The sequence below is a fragment of the Urocampus carinirostris genome, chromosome 4, assembly GCF_059441175.1.
Source record: "Urocampus carinirostris isolate Australia breed hairy pipefish chromosome 4, RoL_Ucar_1.0, whole genome shotgun sequence".
Classification (NCBI taxonomy): Eukaryota; Metazoa; Chordata; class Actinopteri; order Syngnathiformes; family Syngnathidae; genus Urocampus; species Urocampus carinirostris.
In genome coordinates, this window is record NC_142352.1 from 35,194,758 (window position 1) to 35,213,288 (window position 18,531).

The 18,531-nt window shown below is 38.0% G+C and overlaps 1 protein-coding gene across 15 annotated transcripts in view; it reads left to right on the forward strand.

Annotated features, from left to right (window-relative positions):
• plekha7b (pleckstrin homology domain containing A7b) overlaps nucleotides 1-18,531 on the forward strand; it is a 136,629-nt gene that overhangs the window by 43,520 nt on the left and 74,578 nt on the right. For 14 of the 15 annotated variants that reach the window (XR_015850309.1, XR_015850310.1, XM_088334363.1 and 11 more), the window contains one exon: nucleotides 11,629-11,712. Coding sequence is in view for 13 of the 15 variants with exons in the window: in XM_088334363.1 (XP_088190489.1) it covers nucleotides 11,629-11,712 (84 nt within the window). In the remaining 2 variants the exon portion in view is untranslated. Of the gene's footprint in view, nucleotides 1-1,611; nucleotides 1,752-11,628; nucleotides 11,713-18,531 lie in introns of those variants that run through there. The other variant, XM_088334362.1, reaches the window with a different exon arrangement.

Here is an 18,531-nt window from a genome sequence, read left to right on the forward strand (position 1 = left end):
TTTCATGTCGTGGCGATCCAATGTGCTTTTCTGAAAGTTCATATTGCGAAATGATTCATGCAATCCAGTTGTTTTTTTTTTGTCACGCTGGGTGCATGCATCACAGAACATGTAGCCTCCATTATCATCCTTCTCATAGCGTAACCAGGAATATAATAGAGTCCATTTTGGTAGAAAAGTCCTTTTGTTGTTAAGGAGTATTCTTTTGTTTATTATCTTTCGTCGAATCATTCGCTTCTTTCCTTGCCTTTGCGGTCTTCTGAAGAATTTCTCCGCTGTTTTTTTGTGCCGGAATTATTGCCGTTGTTACCACTTTCTGTATTATGTTTCGACTTATTACAGACACTGAAGAAATTACCAATTTTTTATTGATTTGCACCTAATACCAACTGATTTTTCGGAGGCATACTTATCTTTCACTCGACAACCACCAAAACAATGACGTCAGCGCTAGACCAAAACAACAATGGCGGATCTGCCTGACGAAAAGTTTGGAGTGCGGTAAATCTTTGTTAAAAAAAAAAAAGTAATCTGGTAATAATGACAATTTGGTGTCAAAAAAGTTGCGTCCCGGGGACGCACGTTGATTTGACAATATGCGTCCCCAGCAAAAATGATGCGTCTAGGAAGCAAGGACGCGGGCAAACGAGAACACTGGGGTAATACCCAATAGCCAGGTTAGATTTTTCTTTCTTTTGGTATTTTAGTTTTTGAACTGTACTTGAACAAATGCCTTTTCTTTCACCATTTTCATGCTAGACTAAAATAAAAATTGCAGTGATGAGCATAACGTCACTTTGTGCCCTCTCCCCTTTCCTCCAGCCTAATGTGTTATGCGGCCAGAACACTTTTTCTGTAGGTAAGAACAAAGCAGATGGGCATAAACTAATTTGGGCATGGTTAACACATACTCAATAGATAAAATATTATATTTTCCACCTTTTAAGAACACCTCAAATGATGGATCCCACTTTTAGGCCCACAAAGTTTTTGTCAGTCTAAAATGTAATATTTGAAAAGTGTGAAAAGATACTGTATTGTATAAATGCATGTTAAGGCGGTTAGTCCCTAAAATATTTCTTATGAAAAATTCTATCCTTGACAAACTTAGATCTTGTACCGTTTAATATTTACTGACATTTTGTCTTGGTACCACTTGCCTGCTTCACAGCATTCTTTAGGATTAGTTTGGAATGGAATATTAGCATAGACGAGGTCAATGTGCCTTACAAATCGGGTCAAAATGACAACTTGAGATGCCTTGGCCTGAAATTGTAAGATTATTCCGGGGTCAGTGGACTAAACAGTCAATTGCATTTTGGGCGGATCTTGGTTATTTAACCAACTGAAGATCAATCTCTGATTGATTAAAGTCAATGATTCTCTCTAGTTTAGTTCACTGTTGTAATTCTTTTTCTGACACAGAATAAAAAAGGCAATCCACTTTTAATGATGCTGAACTAATAAGTGTCACACAGTAAAGAATGCTCCCTGGGATTACACTTGACACATTAACGTCCAATACAGTACTGGTAAAAGCGAGAGTGTAAAAGGAGGAGTATCTGATAAGCAGCTGAGGTATTCCCCAGATGGGAGGGAGTTGGATCAGTACCATCCCAGACCAGGCACTTTTAGCTTCTTCGTTTCTCAGATTCATTCGGATGTTAACACACGACACCAGCACGTGATTTCCGTCACTGGCCTCGATTATTCCGAGAGATGCCTCACCATGACTCCGTCTTTGACATTAAGTGAGTGTATGAAATGTATTGTACCTGTGATACTCAATGTTGTGCGGGGACTAAGCAGATACAGTGTTGTGGTCAAAAACAATGTTTTTTGTTAGCACGGGATGTTTAGCTATGTGGCAATGTAAAACTCAGTTGCTTCGTTTAACCTCGAATAACACTGTTGAAGTCAGATAGTTTGTGTAATATAGTGTAACAATCTGTGAAGCCCTTTGAGACTCTTCGTGATTTAGGGCTATACAAATAAAAATGACTTGACTTGACTAGATGTCTGAGATGTAAAATCAAAATTTATAATTTAGAGGTGGAATTCAGAACTGGCCTTAAATCATGGCAGGTCAAGATGTGTTCTGCAAACCTCAATAAAAAATGACAAACATTCAGTTATTGTACTTTTTACGGTGATTGCAACATTTTTATATAAGCAGACCATTAATCTGTGAAGGCCTGATAAAATGTACACAAAAGCTTAGACCTTTGGTTTATCGTTTAATGTAAGTGAAACACACCTTTTTCTTTCGACAAGGAATGCGGCTTGTGATTGTTTCGAGCTCTAATGTAAATTTACCCTTTGCCACTTGTGTGGATGTGTCATGCGTTTAAAAAGTATTGTTAGAACAGTGAGGGGAAAAGATTAACAAGGCAAATCTGGTTGCAGTAGCTCATTTAAACATATAATATGTATATTCTTAGGATAACTAAACATAAACTGTACATTGAAACTGGCAAAGAAATTACCTTAATATCCTTAATATCATGTAGTTTTACTGGAGTTGAAACTAGTGAAGTAAGAAAAATACTGCTTCAAATGATCAACATTATTTTTAAGTTGGGGCTGGGCAATCCATTGCTTTCATTAGATTAATTCACTGTTAACAAAACAATAAAATAGTTTACTTCATTGTGAAATTAAGAGTTTTATTGATAAAAAAATGAAGATTTTCACTAAGAGCCAGAATATTTGATAACATATTTTACAAGACATATGAGAGATGCATTTGACAATTGTTAAGGCACAAGCTAGCCATAGCTTTTTGGCTTATGGACGCAAACTCCAACTGACTGTCTCGCAAAATAACGTCAGTGCATGATTGTGCTTGAAAATTGTACGCATTGCAGGCATTGTGCTTAGATTTGTAACTAAACTTGGTTTGGAGGACTGCTTCAAAAAGTTAAGTAAAAAAAATATATAAATGAATTTATTTACTCAGAGCTGCCAAACATTGAAAATCATATTTAGGTATGTATATAGAAAACCCTTACAGATTAAGATTTTTTTTCATAGTAGCATTTAAGTGTGCTTGCTTAAAGTTTATAGTTTAATAGACACTCAAAATAAGGAAAGAAGTCATCAATGGATTTTAAACTTGCAAGGAGAACAGGTAAGTACTATATAAAATACCCTCAAGATGCCAAAATTCCATCCCCTTCTAATGGTCCTCCCCTGGCCCTTTCTTTTTATTGAATCTGCTAGGTTAAAAAAAGCAGATCCATTCTGAAGGATGTGGATATCAAAGAACACTAACATTATTGGGCATTAGTGACACTGATGTAAACTTTGCATTGTAGTCAAAATAACGAACAACAGTTAGGAATTAATAGTCAAAATAACAAACAACCTGGGTATCCTAAGCAATCTTCTTTGCGTCCAATATTAAAACATATCAACTATCAACGCAGCCATAAACTAATGAGTACATGTAAAGTTATGTCTGTTGGTTGATCAAGCCAAATTGAGAACAATCACATGTTTTTAAAGTTTTCCCGACAAATAAATATCCTATTAAATAGAATGCAAATCCAGAAAGGACCCCATACTTCATACACAATACAATTGTGCAACTTGTAACCTCACTTTAGGAGGTCACTCACATTTTTCAAAAGAAGTAATGGTTAATTCGAATGGCTACCAATTAGATACACACTTCTAAAATGAAACATTTACTTGTATCATATATTAGTGAGAAAAGAGACACCACATTGAATACTTTTCATAATACATAAGAAGAAGATGCATATGAACATGCAACCTTTCATTGCTGTGCAATTTTGCTAGTGTTTACTTTTTAAACAAATACCTTTTTCAACATTACTAAAAAAAAAACAACAGGTGATTAGCTATTTTTAGAACAGGCTTTTCATGTGCTCACGAGGTTAGTGTTCCGGTGCTCTATTTGTTGCTCTATTTAGTTCTATCGCTGTTTCATTTTAGGTGTACCGTAAATTTCGGACTATAGAGCGCACCTGATTATAAGCCACACCGACCAATTTTTAAGAGGAAAACCGATTTTGTACATACACAAGCCGCACCTTTATATAAGCTGCATGCGCCCACATTTAAACATGTAACACAAACACAAAATTAACCCAAACCCGACTTCAAGTCCCACGATTGAAACTAAATGGGGTTTTGGGGTTTTTAAGGGTTATTGATCTATCTTCGTTATTCATTATCCGTTATCGGTCAGTTCATAATACGCTACAAAGCCTAGGAGCCGGGACACTTACTCTCAGCCAAAAGGCCAAGCTAAGGTCCTAGCCCTAAAGCCTTGCATGATAAACCTCATAATTGCATCATTTCAGGTGGTACTGCATGACCGGGTGTCCTTCATTAAAGTCCACAGTCCAAAAATCACAGTCGGCAAAGTGAACGGAAAATGATACAGGTACTTAAGGTTTGATGCAGACCTGCAGAGTCCAGGTCCCGTTGAAAGTAATCCAAGGAAAAAAGTGTATATTTCCAAAGGTAAGGTTGGGAAAAATATATCAGATGAACACATTTACTCACGCAACTCCTTTCTCTTTAACCAACTTTTTACCCCCTCTTCTTTCCTTGTCTGTCCCTCACCTTTAGCGGTCCCCACTTAAACTCGTCACCCAGCGTTTGTTCCGCCCCTCATTTTTCGTTCAACCGTGCAAAACATATCTGAATAAGTGTCTAAAATAAATACAAATAAATACATTACAAAAATATACAGTTGCAAATACATATTATACATGGGTTACACATATTTACAAAGAAAGACGGTACACCGAGAGAGTTTTCAAAGCTTTAATAATAATAATATAGCTTTGACAGGGCAGTTAATGGTAGCAACACTCGAGCGCCGCTAGCGGCCGTTAGAAAAATTACATAAATTGGCATCACTGAATAAGCCGCAGGGTTGAAAGTTAGGGAAAAAAGTAGCGGCTTATAGTCCGGAATTTACGGTTATTCCACTGTTGGCTACTTGATGGTTAAAAGAAAAAAAATCAATTAAACCTAAAGCATATCAGTTTATTTTAGGAATGTTTTTATTTGGGAAATGTATTAGTTTGGAAAAGGTCTTTACATGTTTAGCCTTTAGTTCTTGCTATTCATTAATATGTTCTGTGCTCATGTGTTTGCGTCATTTTACTACAGAAAATATACACACCTTAAAACAACCATTTTTGAGAGCAGGCACACACCATTCTTTAAGAAAAGCTTGGGGCACATGTCAAATGTTTTCTGGCACCAGTTTCATGATTTTGAAAGATTTAATCATCATGTTGTCACGATTGCCCATTGCCCTCACCTGGGCCCGCTCGTTTGGCGACAGCTGATGCTCGTTGCCTGATTGGTTCCCCTCCTATTTAAACTCAGTGCTCCCATTCACTTCTTGTCAGTCCGTCAACAAACTTCTGCACTTGCAAGACTTGCATTTTGACTCTGTCCGGTATCCTGCTCGTGTATCCAGTATCCAGTATCGATCCCGCCCTGTCCGGTATCTTACTCCAGTATCCATTATCCGGTATCGATCCCGTCTGTCGCATCCTGTCCGATATCCCGCTCATGTATCCGGTATGGATCCAGTCTGTCCCGTTCTGTCTGGTATCTTGCTCTAGTATCCAGTATCAGGTATCGATTCTGTCTGTCCTGTCCAGTCCGGTATCTTGCTGTTGTATCTAGTATTCGGTGTCGATCCCGTCCTGACCGGTATCTTGCTTGTTTAACCAGTATCAGGTATTGACCCCTTCTGTCCCGTCCAATCCGGTATCTTGCTGTTGTATCCAGTAAACGGTGTCGATCCCGTCCTGTCCGGTATCTTGCTCGTGTATCCAGTATCGATTCCGTCTGTCTGGTATCCTGCTCGTGTATTCAGTATCCGGTATCGATCCCGTCTGTTCCGTCCTGTCCGGTATCTTGCTCGTGCATCCTGTGATCCCTTCTTTTCTGTCCTGTCCGGTATCCGCTCGTGTATCCTGTATCTGGTATCGATCCCGTCTGTCCTGTCCGGTTTCGATCTCGTTTGCCATTGGGTTCCTGTTTTCCCGCGCCTGACTTCTCTGTCTCACTTCTTCTGCCCAGCAATCGCCAAATCGGTGGCGTTTGTGTTCCCGCGCATGACCGCCCCATTTCCGTAAAATAAAGATTGTGTGAAAACGTTACGCGTCTGGGTCCACTGTCTGTTCGGGTTCTGACACGTTTCCTTAATTCACAGTTTAATGTTTTTTTCTGATAATTTTATTTTGCTTTTAATAATGGACACTTACAAAAAATGTTCCCCGGTGTTTGTTATTTTGTACTATTATGCACTGTTTACATCATTTACACTATCAGCCAATCGTGTTGCCTGTTCTTTGATAAGCACAAAGGTGGTTGTGTTTATGTAATTTAGGAGATTAAATAAAAAGAAAGAGCTCATGGGAGGGCTTTTAGAATGGATTGTAATTTCATATCGGAGGGTTGGGTCTTCTCCGGTTCTTTTTACAAGTTCAATATCCATTGATGCTTTCCCTTCTTTTTGAGTGACCTCTAAACTATAAACATATCATTATCATTAGGGACCACCGTGGCTCAGGACGTAATACAGGTTACAGTACTCCCTTGTTGTATTGCAGTTTACTTTTCGCGATTTCGCTACTTTGCAGATTTTCATTGTGCCGTGTGTTCTGCATCTGATTGGCTAAAAAGAGGAAGATGTTTTCTACTGCCAACAAACCTGGACCTCTCCACCTGCTGAACTTGCTCTGGAGCCACGTGCGAGTCTTTACCGCTTTTTCAAAAATGTTTGATGATGGAAAAATAGATGGTTTCTGTAGGACAGATCTGGAAGGGAAAAGCAGTTTTACATAACGTCCACATAATGGTGGGAAATTATCTTGTAAATTAAAGTGGATTGGATAACTAATCCATACAGTTATGCAATAAACAGCAAGGTTATTTTTAAAATTACATTTTGTCAGTACAGAAATCATTTGTAAAAAAATGCTCTTAAAGTAGAAATTTTTATTTGTTAAACAATACTTGTAAACTTGGTTTGTTCTTGAGCAAAAAATGAATAACGGTTTTCACTCAGCGGCTTTTGACTCTCGTGGGACCTCTTTGGAACGCAACCCTAGTGAAGAACAAGGGATTTTTACTTGATTTGATTTATTTTGCAATCTTTTTTTGCAGTGCAATCTTTAAAATATTCTTAAACCAAAATAGGTTGTTAAATTACACGCTAAAGGTCCCCGGTTTGAGACCAGGTGGAAACATTTTTGGCCTAGAGAGGCACGGGCGCCACAAAGCTGTACTTGCCCAAGACACACCACAGGAAATGGTGCCCCTATGATCCTATTGGTTAAGTGATCCACCCTCTACTTTTTGACCAAATAATTAGTGTAGAAAAGGAGAATTAAGTTATCTACTGCCACCTACTGATATAGATGAATGTTACAGTTTCCTAGCTGAATATACTAAACAATGGAGTGCTTTTTTTTGCATCGGCACACTGGTTGAAAAACACCGCCTTGAAGCGAATCAGACATTTTTTTTTTTGAATTAATCATACATTTCAGTTTTCCTGCTATCTTTCCTCTGTACAGTTTTCAGTCGCTCAAGTGTATCGTACCACATAAACAGGACAAAATTCTGTTGGGGATGTTCTCAGCAAGCAGGGGTTTACTTTGCCATTAGGGATGACGGTGCCGATGAAGCTGCCGGCAAACAAAAAGACATACTGTGCTGCAGTGTCGCCGCACTAACTAAGGATGCTGCGAATTCCGTGACAAATAGTTCAGAAGTAATGTGGCTGAAACAAAAGCCTAAAAGAATGCAGCTTTCCAATTAATGGGGACGTGCTGGCGGTGCAGCTCAGCCCATGATGAGTCGGTACCAGGAACAAGCCTGGCTCAGTGCATGCGGGAGTGTTGCGTTCATGTTTATGAATTTCCTGGCATGGTTCCCGCTCGATATGTTGAAGGAACCTTTCCAAAATGTCGACTCGTAAATCTCTTGCCGCAACTCATCAAGTAAATCCATTCACTCGTTGTGCACTAGCTGATGATTCCTTCGAGGAGCATGATTATAGAAAAGCCACAGGAGCATTTGTGCTTTCTATTTTTAGTCGAGGCTTACAAAATAAAAGTTCTGATTAGGAATGAAATATTTCCCCATGGCTGATGGTGATTAAAGATTAAACGGTTGGGTACTGCTCAGCGGAACGAACGGAATGCTACGCTGCTTACATTTAGTGTAATACAATTGTGTGTATTGGAAAAGCAGTTCTGTTCTAATACAAAATAAAAGGTGGGTCAATAATAGTCTTCAACATGGAGGACTATTCCTGCCATATGTTGAAAAAAATCTAAACTAATTTGTGTGTGTGTGTGTGTGTGTGTGTGTTTGCATCCTTGTATTTGACTTTTAGCCTCCGAAGCGGCTGAACTGATTTTTGTGAAAATTTACACAGTTCTACTTTAGGCCTCGACGAGTGTCTTTACCTAGGTGTCGTGTCAAGGCACCCCAATAAATACCAACAAAATCGATGAACAGCTGCTTTCTTAGGCTCTATATCCCTCTCTGGTGACCGAATTGGGTACCGCAGCTCCTACACTTCTAAGCAGCCGAATCCAATCTTTTATCAGGGGCGACATCTTGATTGGTGCAATTTCAACAAACCAAAGCCCGCAACGCCCGTTCTGCTTGTGTATGATTATATTAATACCTAAAAATATATGTAATAAAAATGAATGAACACATACATTAATCACAAAACACCTAAATGTATGACATAAATGCAATTCATTCTGATATTTATGCATTTGATCATTTATCATGTAGTTATTTTGGTATTTTGTCCCTTGTCTTGTATTTTTTCATTAATTTTGTCACACGATGTTGTTCAATTGAGTGGCGAGTCAAACTGGCTAAGCTTCACTTGTTATCATACTGTTGCACCAAGGTGATAGTATTCGCAAGTATAATATCAGTTTAGCAGCTGATTCATTCATCACTGTTTAACCAATAAGTGAAAAGTTCAGGCCACTGGGCCGCCTCCTAATTTGAATTATATTTTGTTGTGACAAAATACACGGGAACATTGACAAGAAATTACCATGATAAAATAACATGACAAAACAATACTGAAATAAATAAATGACAAAATTAATTAAAATCCATCAATAAATGAATACATTTCATTTATGTAATATATTTATGCCTTTCTTGATTTTCTCGTTTTCATTTTTTTTTAATCGCATATATTTGTAGACACTCATTTATTTATACATCTTTTTATACATACGGCAGGATAGATCCTTCATACGCCATGGCCACTTTGAATGCTCCCATTGGCTTATTGGTGAGATTGATTAGACAGTCTTTTTTTGTGTAAATTTCCCGATGGTGAGCAGGGGTCTGAGGTTGTTGATGGAAGAAGCACTAAGTCATTATTTTTCATTGATAGCTCCATGAAGAGCATAACAAAATCACTGTTATTAAGCACTGGGAGAAAACCCTGTAAGAATTAGTTCAAACCATCACATAAGGGTTCAGGGTTTCCCATACGTAGGAATATTCTGGCAGTCCATCAGTGTTTGATTGGTCTCGCAAGAGTCTCCTAAAATTTTATTATTAAATAAAAAGATGGTAATATTTTGAAATGAATATGAATTCAAAGTTCATCAAAATAACTTTCTCATTATATAAATGATCGCCAACACCATGGTGTGTACTTGTGCCAAGTATCTCTGTCAACAAATGCAAAATTAACCTTCGGTTGTTGCTATGTTTGTCCCTCCCAGGTTGCACCGTGATTAGATGACTAGGTAAAATGTGATATTGACAAACGGCGCATTTTCCTCAAGTTAAACATTTTATAGGTTTAGAAATCCTGTCCAGCACCTTGTTGCAAGGCTGGCGTTTTCAACAGTGTAAAAACTGCTATTGCAAGCAATGAGAACAATTCGCTCATAATGGGAAACAACTTTGGTGGAACTCATAAGTCGCACATTACAGTAACCTACTGTAAACCATTGAAGAAAAACCGTCATACTGTCAAAACAGCAATCACAAAAGCAACAGTACTGATATTTTATATTGAAATTTACCAAATCACCAATATGAGTATTGCATTTACCGTATTTTCCGCACTATAAGGCACACCGGGTTATAGGGCGCACCCCCAAAAAGTAGTTTTTGGTCCTATATTTTCCATACATAAGGCGCGCCTGATTATAAGGCGCTACAATGGGAACGTTGACAAAACAGTCAGATAGTTCAGTCAAACTTATTACACCCCCTTAACATTCCGAAAGCTTGCAAAGAAGCAAATAAGTGTCTCAGACATGTACGGAAACAGTGTCTGTCCGATGTCACCAATCACTCAAATGCATCGTTCCAAATATCATTCGGAAGGTTAAAGTCTTGGGATTCAAGAAATGCTAAACATTTCTTAGTTTCCATTTTATTTTTTCCTGGCAACTGTGTGGACAGCAAAGTAAGAATTTTATTGTGCAGGGAAACGGGGTTCTTTACTGTGCATATGACAATAAACACTTTGAATTGAATTTAGTTTTAAAAATAGACTCATCACAGAAACATCAAGATCGTTCTAAAACAAGATACTGGGAAAATATAAAGCCGCATAGCTCACCTAAGTTCTCTTGCAGCCATCACATTCAATAATGATACGTATCCATGGTCTTCTTACAACCGTGAGTGTAGTAAATCCAGGAGAGTAAAATATTTACAAATACAGAATAGTAAAAAATGTTTTCTCTATGCCGTAGTGCAACCCAACGTGTGATTCACATTCATCTTTTTCGGCCAATTGCAGGCTTTGTTTCGCCCCTTTAGCCTATGTAGCCTGTAAATGATAAAAAGGATCTGCCCCCTTTACCCCCGAATAACTTTAGCCAATAGTGCCTGATTCAAATGATGATTGACACATTGGTTAGGAAATGAAACGCCGGTGTATAAATCCCAGCATACACCGCGGACTACTTCGCCTTCGGGGGGAAATCTAGTCGGCGGCTGCTTGCCTTAGTTGCAAGACTTTGCGACTTAATATTGATCCATATATAAGGAGCACTGTATTATAAGGCGCGTGGTCAGCTTTTGAAAAAAATAAAAATAAATAAAGGCTATTAGGTGCGCCTTATAGTGCGGAAAATACAGTAATCAATTTTAAAACTCATATTGGTAATATGTTCTCTTTACACGCCGATAGGATATTTTAAAATAGTACAGCATCTGCCTCGGAAAAACACTAGTTATTTTTAGTCTAACTAGGCGACGAACAGATTTTTTGCATTAAAACCCTGTCTAGTTTACCCTGTTTTGTGGGTGTGACTTGTCATTGGCTTTCATAATCAGTGTATTTATTATTCATGTGATTCATAAATAGTGTTTTTTACTATTCATTAGTTTTCAAGGGTGCGTACGCATCATAGATTTAGCTTCTTGATTTTGCTCTAAAAATGCACCAGATCGATGCGTTTCAATTTAAAATGTACAAAATGTTCTTCCGAGGCGCATGCCACCAGACCTCCCTTGATTGTCCAGCCACCCAGGTCTCACAAAATTCAATGGGAAAGACTTTGGTTGCCTGGGCAAGACCCTGACTTTCCGTTTTTTTATGTTTTTCTGCAGCCACAACGTGAGGTGTACCTCCTTTCGGCACCCCGTCACCGGGCAGATCTCGCCAGAAAACACAGAATACACGCTGGAGGACAAGTGAGTGCTTCTGGCGTTTTGCTTGGGTTCAAGGTCAATGAAATAGAGTTTCCAAATTAGACTGGGAAAGAGCCTAGTCAAAGTTTAATCACCTGGAACAAGTGCAAGAGAAACTTTCAATTAGGACTTAATGAGAAAATGAGAACAGCCATTGAAATGGTTGTCAAATTGTCTCATAAAATCCAATGTGCTTACCTTTCAAAAATATACCAAAAACTGAGTGTTGCTCTAATTATTGTATGTGTACGCTAAAAAACAGTATATGAACATGTTTCAATGAAAGTTTAAGGGACACTGTGTAAAAAGTGTTCACTAGATGTCACTGTATTGTGTAGTGCATGGGTCTCCAACATGGTGCGTGTGGACTGGTTCTGAAAATGGTTCCATCATTGCTGGTTTTCTAGTAAAATGATCTTCTTAAGTGGTTAAAGGAGTTTTTTCAAACCTACATCCAATACTTAACATCGTAATAACACAGTAGAAACATAGTAATAAGTTGTTATTTTAGGAATGCATTTCGAGCCCTATGTTATGTAACATTAATACAATTTTCTTGACCTACTAGTATTTAAAAAAAATCACATTTGTATGATAGTTCATGTATATTTACTTATTATTCATATAAATGAATGTATATGTTTTTAAATTAATGCATTTTTCTACCACTAGAAGGTGCTAAATCACACACAATGTCCTTTTCATCTACAAAGACTGACACTTAACAATTAAGTTATTTTTTGAGACTACACCTGTATCAATATGAATTGAGTAACAGTTTTGTATTTTTTTTTTAATATTTGTAATATACAAAAAAATAGTTTTTTTAATGAATGAATTTTTGATTACCACCAGTATGTTCTAAATAACACTCAAAGCCCCTTTTAAAACAGGGGTCTCCAACGTGACAGCCCCCTGATATCACCTGAGTGTCATGTCCAGCATGGTCGCCGTGGCGACCGGCTGGCCCCGCCCCCTGGGCACCGGCTGTAGCAGATCGTCTAATTTGCGTGTGTGCTTCTTAAGGGCGGGTTGTGGGTATTGCCGGTTGCTGGTTCATTGCGTTTTCTGTTCTGCATTAATCTGTTCTGTTTGACTTGAGGAAACCTATGTTTGCCCGTTCTGAGTAAAAGCCTGCTTTGTGATTATTCCTAGTCTGAATTCCTGTTTGCGTGTAAGCCTGTTTTTGTTTTGTTTTGTCCCTGAGTGTTGGACGACTTTTATTCCCTTAATAAAAGTAACTGATTGTTAACGCGAATGAGTTCGCCCTTCCTGCCTCCTGCCTCCGATCTGGTTCGGTCCCGTGACACTGAGTAGCACTCAGACTGGTTCTGAAAATACTCGCCTGTAATGGGGTCATTGTGATTTTGTAGGATTTTTTTATTTTCAATTGTCACGAGAAATCACTGCCATGAGCAGCGTCTTTATACTTGATTGATTCTTCAGTTGTTCAGTTGATTCTTCAATTGTGTTTTATCTTATTTTTATCTCATTGTCTTGACTCATCTTGAGTTAATCTTGTATTTTTATATTTTTGATATTTGTAATATTATTTTATGTATACATGTATATAGTTTATTAGTTTTACTACGCAGGCAACTGTTTGGACAGCAAAGTAAGAATTTCATTGTGCAGGGAATCATGTTTTTGTACTGTGCATATGACAATAAACACTTTGAATTTGAATTTCCAAAATTCCTTTAAAATTTGCCCATGATTTAAATGTACTGTTTTTTCTGCACTATACGGTGCACCGTGTTATAAGGCGCACCCCCCCAAATTTTTTGGCATATATTGTCCATACATAAGGCGCACCGGACTATAAAGTGCTACAGTGGGAATGTCAACAAAACAGTCAGATAGTTAGGTCAAACTTATCAACCCCTGAACATTCCGACTGCTCGCAAAGAAGCAAATACGTGTCTCAGGCTCTTACGGACGCGGTGTCTGCACGATATCACCAATCATTCAAATGCGTCATTACACATCAGTAGGAGGCTAAAATCTTGGGATTCAAGAGTTTCTATTTTCTTTTTCGCCGGCAACTGTGTGGACAGCAAGGTATGAATGTCATTGTGCAGGGAAACATGTTTCTCAACTGTCCATATGACAATAAACACTTTAAATTGAATTTAATTTAAAAATAGACTCATCACAGAAACATCAAGATCAGTCTGAAACAAGATATTGGGAAAATATGAAGCTCACCAAAGTCGTCTTGCAGCCATCACATTCAATAATAATACGCAACCATGTTCCTCTTACATCCGTGAGTGTAGTAAATCCAACTGTGTAAAAATTTACATACTCCAAAACACGCAATAATGCTGACAGATAAAAGAAAAAATCCGCATGTGGAAATCTCTGCATCAATGGACGTTGCTTGTTGCTAGCTGTCTGTCTAGCCCCAAAATTCCTGTTTACAAATACAGACTAATAACAAATGTTTTCTCCAGGCCGTAGTGCAACCTAACTTGTAATTCACATCTTTTTCAACCAGTTGCAGGCTTTGGTTTACGTTTTAGCATGAGCCTGTAACTGCTAAAAAGGACCCGCCTCCTTTACCTTGAAATAACTTTAGCCGATAGTGACCGATTCTAATGATGATTGACACATTGGTTAGGAAATGAAACGCCGGTGTATATATATCTCAGCATACACCGCGGACTCTACGGGGGAAAATCTAGTTGGCGGCTGCTTGCCTTAGTTGCGAGACCTTGCGACTCAATATTGATCCATATATTAGGCGCACTGTATTATAAGGGGCATGGTCAGCTTTTGAAAAAAATAAATAAATAAAGGCTATTAGGTGCGCCTCATAGTGCGGAAAATATGGTAAATAACTTAGTAGCACAGAGTAACCACCCTTATGAATAAACAGCTGTGTGTTCTTTTCTTTTGTAACTTTTGTTTTCCTCTCCTTTGACATGGAACATCGTGTTAGGCAGCGACTGAATTGAGCGCCTTTTATTTTACGACATTGTCAGCATGTCATGCTTGAAGAGCGATCAAAGAAGCTTGATGCCCTGCCAACACAATTGGAGAAGTCTTTTTGTGTGATTAAATTCCAGCCGGCAGGTGGAACGTGATGCGTCTGCAAGATGATCAAGTGCTTATGTGCTTGAAGTGGAGAGAATGAGGTTGCAGTCCTAGATTTTTAAGGTAAATGTTTTGTGAGTGTCCCTCATAGACAATAAGCAAAATTTTCAAGAGACAAAGAAAGAAAATCTACAAGTATACAGTAAGTGCAGTATAAATAACGTGTTTACCAAACAGTGTGCCAAGAACTCATCTGGTCCACCTCGGGAAATTGTCTAATTATATCTAATTAGTGACAATGATATTATGATTATTGTCAAAAAGTGTGTTGTTGTCAAATATTTTTTAGTAATAAGTGAACTTAATTTTTACAACTTATTATTACAGTTGTATTTCTATTAATTAGTTCCTGGATTGTGCACAAATCTCGAATTTCTCGTATCTTGAGCAAATCTTTCCGATACGGAATAACTGTAAACCAATAAATATACTGCTAGACTCCCAAAATCATACTAATTAACCTCCTTTAACTATAAAACACTTTTGCCGATGACTAAAATAGATTTGAACATGAAAATACATTCATAAGTTAAAGAAGATAACAAGGGATGTGGCTTTAAAGTCAAATCTTGCCTTTTTTCATATCTCGAGTAGCTCATATGTGGAAGTAACACTGCAGATGGCAGGAGATCATTATTTTAATTATCTGCTCAGCGGTTATTGTGGATAAAAAACTTTTGTTACTAACTTAGGTTGACGATTATGTCTGAGCTAATATGTGTCTCGCTTTACCCGCCAAGACATCTTTTTCTACTGGCAGACATATTTTCTTATGTTCTGTATCATTTCTTTTATTTGATTAGAAAACCAATATAATGAGGTAAAAAAATAATTTAAAAACAAAAACACGGTGAAACACCATAGTGAGGAGGATAAAGGGGGTCGGGATTTTTTTTTTTTTCTAGCGTTATCACACACGCACTTAGTTTCTTAGCCGTAAATTCGGTTTGTACTCACAAACCTAATGGCACAAACCTAACCAACAGTCAATTTAATTGAATTCCCATTTATGCTGTGGGAAGCCCGACCTTGCCCGTCCAACAAACGTGAAATACGGCCCCTTTGCAGCGCTCTTGCTGCAACAAATCTCTTGAGAAAACGTTGCAATGACCGTCGTGGTAAACACTCGTGGCTGTCACATAAAACAGACACTTGATATGACGGAACACTTCCTGGAGGAAAAGACAAAACCGCTGCGGTGCAAGTCGAGCAGCGAAAAAAGATGAAAGTCATGTGGCAGTTTTAAATTGCCCATCTTGATTCACTTCTTTTTCTATGGCTGGATACAGGGTTTGGAAAGGTGCTTGAAATTCCTCAAAATGCTGGAATTTTATTGTGGTGTTTTAAAGGTTTGAAAGATGCTTGTAAATGTTTGAAATTGTTGCCAAGTTTCACAAGTTTGCTTAAAAATGATGCTGACACTGCTCTATGGTGGCTTCACTTTTCTATTGCATTTCTTGTTTTACTATGAGTGACGGCAGGTAGCATTAGTTCGTATGCCCTTGGTCTTAGTGTTTACCATATAATTTTGTGAGAACCCATTAGGTGAACAGTTTAGGGGGGATCCTGGGGAGTGTCCGAGGGCGTGTCTGGGGCGTGACCCCAGCAATTAATTTTTTTCACATACAGAAATTGGCATTCACAATTTGAATTTGGAATTTGAAATGATCAAGAAACTTATTTAGATATGGGGGAAACTAATGGGGAGCCAGGTACTGTATGTTGTAAAGAGAATCGTAAAAGAAATGGGAATTAGGTTTCTCCTCAATGGCTCTTTAGGTGTTTTTATTGCTTCAAGCAATATACTACCAATAATATAGTAACATTATGCATGAAATGAATGTAATGAATCTGGAGTTTGCATGTTCTCCTTGTGCCTGCATGGGTGTCCCTCGGGCACTCAAGTTTCCTTCCACATTCCAAAAACATACATGTCAGGTTAATTGGCCGGCCCAAATTGTCCCTATATAAATAAGCAAGTGAGTTTTCTGTCCCTGTGATCCCTGCGACTGGCATGCAACCAGTTCAGGGTGACCACTGCCCAAAGATAGCTGGGATGGGCTCCAGCACCCCCGCGACCCTACTGAGGATAAGCCTTGCAGATAATGGATGGATGGATGAATGAATAGTTATTTTGTTGGTTGGTTGGATCCCTTTACCACTAGGGTCATAGGGCACCATTTCCTCTGGTGTGTCTTGGGCAAGTAAAGTCTGGTGGCACCCATCTCTCTCCAGGCACACATATGTTTCACAAAATGTATTATACTACTATATTATACTAGCCCTTATTTTTTCACTCTACAGTAAACTTTTAACTTATTTAAACTTTTTATACTAACTTTGAAGTCAAGCAACAGAGAATCCCTGAAAACAAACCACACACACAAACAAGAAAAGAAATATGAACCCTTCAGTTTGATAAAAAACCTTTAACTATTTACAATTTCTATGTTGACTGAAATATCACAGAACCTTTGAAAAACATGCAAAAATATAAATTAAAATGTGTTCAAGAAAACCTAAAATATCATTAGTATCTACTGTATACCGGCATTTAGGAACACGAGGTGCTAAGCTCGAGGGAATGATTCAAAATTTTTCTGTCAGTGATAGACAATGCACAATGTTTTGGAGCCATTAATATAATCACAATAAGTCCAGAAAAGGATCATTTTCCTGCTTTGACTCATTTTTTAAAAATTTCATTTTCGTCCTCCATTTTACAATCTCTCTTGATCCGTTCCTGTGCTCAATGTGCTGTTGCGGCAGTACCCCCAAAATCCCTCCGTCTACTTACCAAACCAAACACTCATATTAATTAATAAACCAATTAACCAAAAGTGAGTGAGAAAATTACAAAATAATTTGAGACCCTGGTGGGGACCGGTCAAACCCTGGCGACACTCCATGGTTTTTATATGGTATGGGTAGGTAGTTGCCTCGGTTAGTTAGTGTGTGTAAAAGGGAAAGCGTAAAGCACTTTGGGAGGTCTTCATTGACTTGAAAAGTGCTATAAAAATGCAGAACATTTGACATTTATGGGAAACCCTGGTCCTATGAAGCGTCATCACCTCCTATGGGTCGCGCCCAAATTCAGGTCACTATGAAATGTGTGTTTCTGCAAGGTTTATGTATCAATTGTGGACATTTATTATGAGTTCTGCAAAAAATTAAGGTAGCGTTTCCCAGTGGTAATTTCATTTGGGGAGAACTTCCTGCAACTGAAAATGTAAGCTTCATATTACTGTCATTTTACCCAGCACATTTGTAGCTGAGATGGGCTCCAGCGCTCCTACAACCCTAAAGCGGATAAGCGGTGCAGATAATTGATATGTAGATAGCGGATATATTCCCGAATTATGCAAACAAATACAATTGTGCTCAATACTTGAAATTCCAAAATATGCTTGAATGGTCATTTAAGTAACATTTTATGCGTTTTAAGGCATACACATAAACTCCAATGAAGCAAAGTACTTATCAAGATACACATATTCATGCAAATGCAAATTTACATAGAACATTTTTTTTTAAACATTTAACCCTCAAATATTCATTATAATAGTGTTTTAAAAACATTCATATAATTGTTATGAATTTTAACTTAAGGTTACAAAATTTGTAAGTCTCCAATTTGTTACTGCACTGCTAAATTTAGTATGTTTAGCACTGATTACACTCCCTTGATCAACCAGTACTACCTCTGCGATCGACCTATAAACA